General features: G+C 38.4%; 1 protein-coding gene across 2 annotated transcripts in view; it reads left to right on the forward strand.

The window, feature by feature from the left end:
• The window catches only part of fam167ab (family with sequence similarity 167 member Ab), a 14,464-nt gene extending 6,393 nt beyond the window's left edge, over positions 1 to 8,071 (forward strand). The window contains exons 2-3 of one of the 2 annotated variants that reach the window (XM_060917646.1): positions 2,692 to 3,058; positions 6,726 to 8,071. In XM_060917646.1, the coding sequence (XP_060773629.1) occupies positions 2,699 to 3,058; positions 6,726 to 6,989 (624 nt within the window). In that variant the 5' untranslated portion in view covers positions 2,692 to 2,698 and the 3' untranslated portion in view covers positions 6,990 to 8,071. Of the gene's footprint in view, positions 1 to 2,393; positions 3,059 to 6,725 lie in introns of both variants that reach the window. The other variant, XM_060917645.1, reaches the window with a different exon arrangement.

Consider the following 8,071-nt stretch of genomic DNA (forward strand, 5'->3'; position numbering starts at 1 on the left):
ATTCCAGCATAAGAACCTTATCCCATCTGTGAAACATGGTGGTGGAAGTATCATGGTTTGGGCCTGTTTTGCTGCATCTGGGCCAGGACGGCTTGCCATCATTGATGGAACAATGAATTCTGAATTATACCAGCAAATTCTAAAGGAAAAATGTCAGGACATCGGTCCATGAACTGAATCTCAAGAGAAGGTGGGTCATGCAGCAAGACAATGACCCTAAGCGCACAAGTCGTTCTACCAAAGAATGGTTACAGAAGAATAAAGTTAATGTTTTGGAATGGCCAAGCCAAAGTCCTGACCTTAATCCAATCGAAATGTTGTGGAAGGACCTGAAGCGAGCAGTTCATGTGAGGAAACCCACTAACATCCCAGAGTTGAAGCTGTTCTGTACGGAGGAATGGGCTAAAATTCCTCCAAGCCGGTGTGCAGGACTGATCAACAGTTACTGCAAACGTTTATTTGCAGTTATTGCTGCACAAGGGGGTCACACCAGATACTGAAAGCAAAGGTTCACATACTTTTGCCACTCACAATTATGTAATACTGGATCATTTTCCTCAATAAATAAATGACCAAGTATAATATTTTTGTCTCATTTGTTTAACAGGGTTCTCTTTATCTACTTTTAGGACTTGTGTGAAAATCTGATGTTTACGATAGTTTTTATTTCGTCCTCAGTTGGTTCAGCAACACGCTTCGCCATTTTGTTTTTCTCTACTCATGGTATATGAGCTGATATCCTAGTAGTAGAGTAGCCAATCAGAGCGCGTGATTGCTCACATTCAGTGAATGTGTTCTTTAACACACAGATTCACCCAATTGACTTGTACAAGACATATGCAACAAAATACCAGATTATTATCCAAAAGTTGGCACAATGGAGTGTGGTATAACTACACACAAGAGAATTTGACAAACAGTCTAACAAACAGCCATGTACAGTTAGTGATACTCATTAAAAAATAATAATAATAATAGATAGATAGATAGATAGATAGATAGATAGATAGATAGATAGATAGATAGATAGATAGATAGATAGATAGATCGATCGATAGACTTTTGAAGGATTTATTTACAAATTTGCCTTGACCTGAAGCAGTGGTTGTTTGACATTAATCCAATCATATATAAGTAAAACTAGTTGTTTCGTGTACTAATATTATAACAGCACATTGGATATGGACTGGGTGCGATTTGCTGGGGGGGATGGTGGGGATCATCCCCCCCTTTGGTTTTTATCTCTGCTGAAAAAAAATCCTTGGGGACAACCCCGTCAATAAAACAAACAAACCAAAAAAAAAAGTTGACATGACAGGCATGTTGTGACACAGTTTTCTATGGTCTACATTGCACTCACTTTCAAAATGACCCGAAATGGCAGCTTTGATGTTCACGAACGTCCCCAGCAAATAGATACATTGTAGATAATAACAATATCTTTGCGTTCTCTGCAGGGATGCAAACAGCGCGCCTTTTGGCGGATGCCGCCTTTTTCATGGCCGATTTTTTTTTTTTTGGGGGGGGCGTTGGAGTGTCTGATTATAATTTCAAAGTAAATTCTGTATTAAAATTACTAAATAAGCAAATCCGTTACAGTCCATGAAACAGGAAGTATAAGGATGAGAAAAAAACAGTTTAAATCGGAAAGCTGCGCACAATGTGAACTGCGCCATCAGAGCAAACTGTTCATTTAGTATTCATGTGTTTTAGTGATTTTCGAGTCACTGTCCATTTAATCCGGAGGGAGAGAAACATCACAGCAACGCGACAAGCAATGCGAACTTTGTTGTGTGTTAGTGTTCGTGTATTTAGTCAGAGAGATAGGAAGATGAATTTACTATCTCTGGTTTAGTGTTCGTTTTCATTTAGTGTTATTCATTTGATATCATCGGATGTTATTGAGCTGTTAGCCTATTGTTACCTTAATTTTGTGACGTTTCATGATTAAAAAAAAAAACACATCCCCCCTTCTGGTTTTTTGACAAATCGCACCCTGGATATGGAGGATATGGCCTCTTCTGTCATCCTTCTCTCCCCTAAGCTTTGTGATCATACAATCTGCTGCCACTTATCCGTCACCTTTAAAGGCCTTAGAGGTGTTTCATGTAACAGCATAATGCTGACTCATAGGCTGGTTTAAGCTGCCATGGCAACTGCTAGCTTGGGAGGATCCAGAACGTGACGTGACGTGACATGTAGAAAGGAAACACTCAGTATGAGCCTTTAAAAGTTACTCATCAAAAAGATGGTATTGCTAGTCCATGTTCATACATTATGTTAACTCTCGTTTTATTATACCAGACCTTAAACATATAACGGCAATCCCGATACTTAGATATGCAGTAACATATTTGTGAGAATAAAATCTAATGTGCATCTTTTCTTTCCAGGATTTCCTAAACTCTGTTTCTTGCCCGAAGCCAGGAAGAAAAATAACTAAATTATGCTTTAAGGAAGAATCAAGCTTATATGATTTGTGTTCAAGCAGAAGCTGTGGATATTCTCTATTTGGATGTTAAACATGAGAGGATGAATGACATTAATCTATCATTCCCTTTTGCCTGCAAACTCATTTGCACTTCCAAAGGTCCAGATCAGCTTTAGTGATCATCTAAAGCAAAACGTCGGGTGCATTAGCCTTTCAGTTTATCGTTATTTTTTTAAACTACTTTTGTGTTTGTGTATTAGATAAACCATGGACACATTGCCACAGATCAATGTAAACGACGTCAGTAACCTGGACTATGAAAACTTCGAGGTTGCAGCAGATGACCATTTAAGAAATTTAAAGGCTCTGGCTGAGAGACTAAGACTACAAACAAGGAGACCTTCCTATCAAGAGTGGAAGGACAAAGTAGAAGCTACTAGTGCAAAAGGACCATCGGATCCAGCACAGTCTACAGTGTTAGGTCAAGGTGCAGGACAGGAGCACACGGACAGGCCCAAACGAAATGACCACGAGTTGGACTTAACGCAAGAATGCAGTCTGACTTCAAGAAACCTGAAAGGGTTTGAAAATATTGACGAGGCTCTCATCTGGCTAAGGAAAGAACTGGTGAGAGAAACTTGAATGTGGTTGATGTCCATAGTTGAGGTTCACTGTGGAGGGATTCCAGGTTAAACATTATTAAATTAGATCGGAAAGACTTTATCCAACATAAATTGTGAAACAAAGTTTTGAATGTGTTCTTCCTTAAACCAGTCACTGAAAGTATTAAAAATTCTATCTCCTAGTACTTTGAGTAAAACAGTACATAGAATGTCCAGACAGTCTTAAAGGAGAACCGAAATCATTTTTAAACTTGCTTTATTTCTTAATTAACGTGTTATTCAGTTACGTTTTCGGTTTTAGTAACCTTATATCGTGACTCGTATTGGCAACTAATTGCAATTAAATATTATACTTCTCGGCCTATTCGGTTTTTAGCCATGTTGAATTTAGTTTGTTTGGTCCACGGCAGGCGTCGCTTATCCGTGCGATCTTCACGAGGCTTGTGCGAGACTTCGAAACGTGAAGTGTCAGCCAGGTGTGAGCGCTGCCATTTTGAAAACTGTTTTCCAAACGAAATATTGCACAAAAACGAGTTTAAATGACGATTATTGCCTACTTTTTTCAAACTTTCCTGATTGCTATCAAAACAAACAAAACTTCCGGCTTGATTACATCAGCATTCGGAAGAGGGCGCACGCGTCTTTTGACAACGTTGGCAGATGTTGGTCACTTTGATTTCCGCTGTACGTTTTACTTGCGTCCTACGATGTCTCGCACAGGTCTCAACAAATCTCATTTACAGCCATTGCTTTGACATATAGACTGATATATTCCATAGCATATTTCAAACACTCATAACTTGCTATAGCAGTGACAAAATAGCTATCAAAAATGCATTCCGATATTTAATAAAATGAGATAAATAGAATTTTGATAATAACAAATTTGCCTTCAGTTCTCCTTTAAGCCTCATTGTTTATACAGGACAGATCATTGTAAATACTATTGTAGGACGTGAACCCCGTGCTATCGATTTCAGGTAAAACAAAGCTCATTTTGGATGTGCAGTTCCTTAACACACTCACTTCGAAAATTAAAACCAGCATCTCCCATTAGCGAGTAAGAATGAAATAATGGAGTGAAGTAATGAAATAATGGAGTGAAGCCCTGCTGTGGGAGATGCAAGATACAAGTTTAATATTTATTAAACATAGTTAATTAGCAAAAATGAAGCAATGTAGTAAATGAATAAACCTCTTAAGACCAATTTTGCTACGGATTTTGGCGAAAATGTTGGATAATGTTGCCAATTCAATGCATTGCCCTTTGACACTTTCATTTAGTTTATGCATTAGCATGCTAGTCACTCTGTAATATGAAGGTTCAATCTCCACTGTCATACAATCACAATGGTTTTTCGTTATTATCAAAGTAAGCAGAAGCCCAGAGGAGCAGAGGAGTGTGAGTGAATACACTTCCACCAGTTTAAAGTTAGACTGCCTTTCAGATTTTTCAAGTGTCGGTCATGAAAAGAATTTTCCCTGACACCCAATTATTTTTGTTTAGCTACTGAATTCAAATCACAGACTTGCAATTTTATTAGTTTTTTTTTTAAATAGAATAATTAATGAATTTAAGGCCACGTGGCCCTAAATTCTCCGCTATTTTTTCCTGCTTCACCATGACCCAATTCAACATACTACATCATGCATCACATGATAGGCTTTTCCCGTTCGCATAAGGCATTGTGGGATACAAATTTGAAACAGGAGAGAAAAATGGGGGACGTGAGTGTGCAAACGAAACGTGAAAGACTGACTACAGTAACGGAAAGTGAGAAGAAAAGAGGTCATGTTGCGAAGGAAAGGAAACGCAGGGCCAAACTAATAAATATCGGCGGTCAGCGAGCACCTCGGTGTGATCAGCTGTTCGTTTAGCGACAGGATGATGTAACTATCAGTGCACAGTCAAGGTAAACCTGCGCATGCACACACACACACACGGACTTCCTCTGTCTGCTTGACTGCGCGAAGCAAGTGATTTCATGCACATTATTTGCTCAGGAATCTCCTCAAGTTAAATCACTTCCCAGCCACAGAATGGCCTGATATTTTGTGAGATATTACAGAAATAAACATATATCACAGTGACCAAACTTCAGAAGGAACTAAATTTCACTGATTTTATGAAATCGAAAGGCCGTCTAGCTTTAATCCATGATTCAGGTTTATTATTTATTTATTTTTAAAACTAAACCTAATAGGCTACTTGTAATTTTAGATGTGTTTTTGGTTAGTTTTTATGTAGTGATGTGGTATTTTGTTTAAAAATATCACATCACTACCTTTCTCTATGATGATAGTCATGAGTCATAAGTTAATTTGCAAGTTTTAGAGAGCTCCATGATCTAAATTCAAATAAACTCATACTTTAATAGATGTGGCAGCAAGAATGAGACCAAATATCTATTATTCTATTCTATGTATTGCTTTATACACTTTGTATATGGTTATTAGGTTACTACTAGTCAGGTAGTTACATCATCAGTTAGCATAATTGCTAATATTCTAGAACTTAAGAATAAAGCTGTCTTTATTGCAATTTTGCTTGGTTGCAATTTTGAATTTCCCTCCGGGGATTAATAAAGTGATTCTGATTAATTCGCCTTAGCTGATGCGTTCTCATTAGCTAACCGGGGAAAGGGGAACTAATCTACAATCAGTAGCTAAAATCATTGTGATTTGAGGCAGACATCGTTTTCTTTTATGAATCATTTTTAAGACTTGATATGCATCTGATTTAACTCGAATAAAGAAATAAAAGCTATATGCAAACCTTTACCAGAGATGAATTTTATTTAAATAATTGTATTTCTACAGCCTCCACTGTGTAACCATATGAACAATACTAGAGTAGTTGGCTCCATATATTGGCTATTCCAGTCCACCAACACATGCACACTTATTTCTTGCATGTAAAATATTATTATTAACCCCGCCGACAGTAGTCGGAGGGGTTATTATTTTCACCTGCGTCAGTCTGTGTGTGTGTGTATCTGTCTGTCTGTCTGTCTGTGTGTCTGCAAGATATCTCAAGAACCAATGGATCGATTTGGACCAAATTTTGTACGTGTTGCCAATCACCCAGGAAGGAAACCATTAAATTTTGGAGGTCAAAGGTCAAGGTCATGGCAGAACTTCGAAATTTTCGCCCAATGTATTTTAATAGGGAAAAGGCGGGGTTTGCACTCGTTAGAGTGTCCCTGTCTAGTTATTATTATTATTATTCCCCAAAATCTGCCAGGCTGAGGGTATGTGAACATTTGTGCAGAGAAAATCAGGCATTATAATTATAGTATGTTCCATCAATTATAGTAGTTTGAGGCGGATTTGTGGTTTCCTGCTGAGCTACCACTCATTACTGTTCTTCAGAGGGAAAAGTAGAAAAATAACTATACTTGTTCTAAAAGTAAATCATTTGAAATAAAACTACTACTTGAATTTTGTGCCGGGTATCATTTTTGGAAACTGCAAATATTTTGGAAACTTTATCCTGAAATCTGGCATCTAAATACCATAAATAAAAGGACTATATTTTAAGCCAAGGACTGCGCATGTGGTGGAAAGACCTCCACATATATAATTTTCTAGTGAATTCAGAGTGTATTTGCGATGACCTAAAATTGTGCTGTTGGCCCTCTAAGCAGATATCCTTGACTCTTCATTTGCAGAAGGAGATGCGTTTGCAGGACCAGCATCTTGCCCGCCAGCTCATGCGCCTGCGAGGAGATATCAACAAACTGAAGATCGAGCAGACGTGCCACCTGCACCGACGAATGCTCAACGATGCCACGTTTGGCCTGGAGGAGCATGACGAGCTCTCGGAGCTTCTGTGTGATAGTCCTGTTACACCTGGGTTTGGTTTATCAGCACCTCTCCGTCTGATCGGCGTCACCAAGATGAACATAAACACAAGACGCTTCTCTCTCAGCTAGCTCAGGGTTTAGAAGTCACGTGTATCATGTCGTCAATGTAAAAACAAGGCTCATGTGAAATTTATCATAGTGAAGTATAGTTTATGTATTTTGTAATGAAACATGCACTCTAAGTAACTTGCTTTTACAGCTTTCTGTATTGTACACCATATGCTGTATAAGTTTAAATCATACATCAAGCCTCAGAAGCTCAATGAAGAAAAATAATTGAACAGGTAAGGCATACAGGATGTGGAGAAATTACGCTTGAAAAATTTCTGCTTCATCTTGTATTGATTTGAACATACTTTCTAAAGACATATGTGATCATAGTAGATAGAGGAAAATAATCTTACAAATAGAAGAATGAAAAAGTACCAGCTTGACTTCATGTGCATGAAGCTTACACTCACTGGCCACTTTAATAGGAACTTGTTCTTGAGCCTAAGATTCCTGTTCTTGGCTGGCAGGAGTGGAACCCACTCTGGTCTTCTGCTGTTGTGTGCTGAGATGCTTTTCTGCACACCCCGATTATAAAGAGTTGCTAGATCCTTCCTGGCCATTTTCCTCTGACCTCTCTTATCAACAAGGCGTTTGTTTCCACCCACAGAACTGTCTCTCACTCAGTGGTTTTTCGCACCATTCTGTGTAAACTCTAGAGACTGTTGTGTGTGAAAACCCCAGCAGATCAGCAGTTTCTGAAATACTCCAACCAGTCCATCTGGCTCAAACCAACACCCACGCCACAGTGAAAGTCTCACTCGGATCACAATTTTTCCCATTCTGATGTTTGAAGTGAAAATTAGCTGAAGCTCTCGATTTGCATCTGCATGATTGAATGCATCGTGCTGTCATCAAGGGATCGGCTGAGTAGAGAACTGCATAAAGCAGCAAGTGAATGGGTGTTTCTAATAAAGGGGCCAGTTGGTGTAGTGTGTTAAGTTTTCAAGCGTCTCAAATAAGGACCTCAGTAATTTATGACTGGGGTATTTAGTGCGAATTTCATCGTATACATTATTTTGTTTTTAACATCATTTGATTTAAATTTCATGAACATTTTCTAGCTGCTGTATACCTGATAAAAACACAATGTACTACTTTAA

This window comes from Neoarius graeffei, chromosome 3 (genome assembly GCF_027579695.1).
Source record: "Neoarius graeffei isolate fNeoGra1 chromosome 3, fNeoGra1.pri, whole genome shotgun sequence".
Classification (NCBI taxonomy): Eukaryota; Metazoa; Chordata; class Actinopteri; order Siluriformes; family Ariidae; genus Neoarius; species Neoarius graeffei.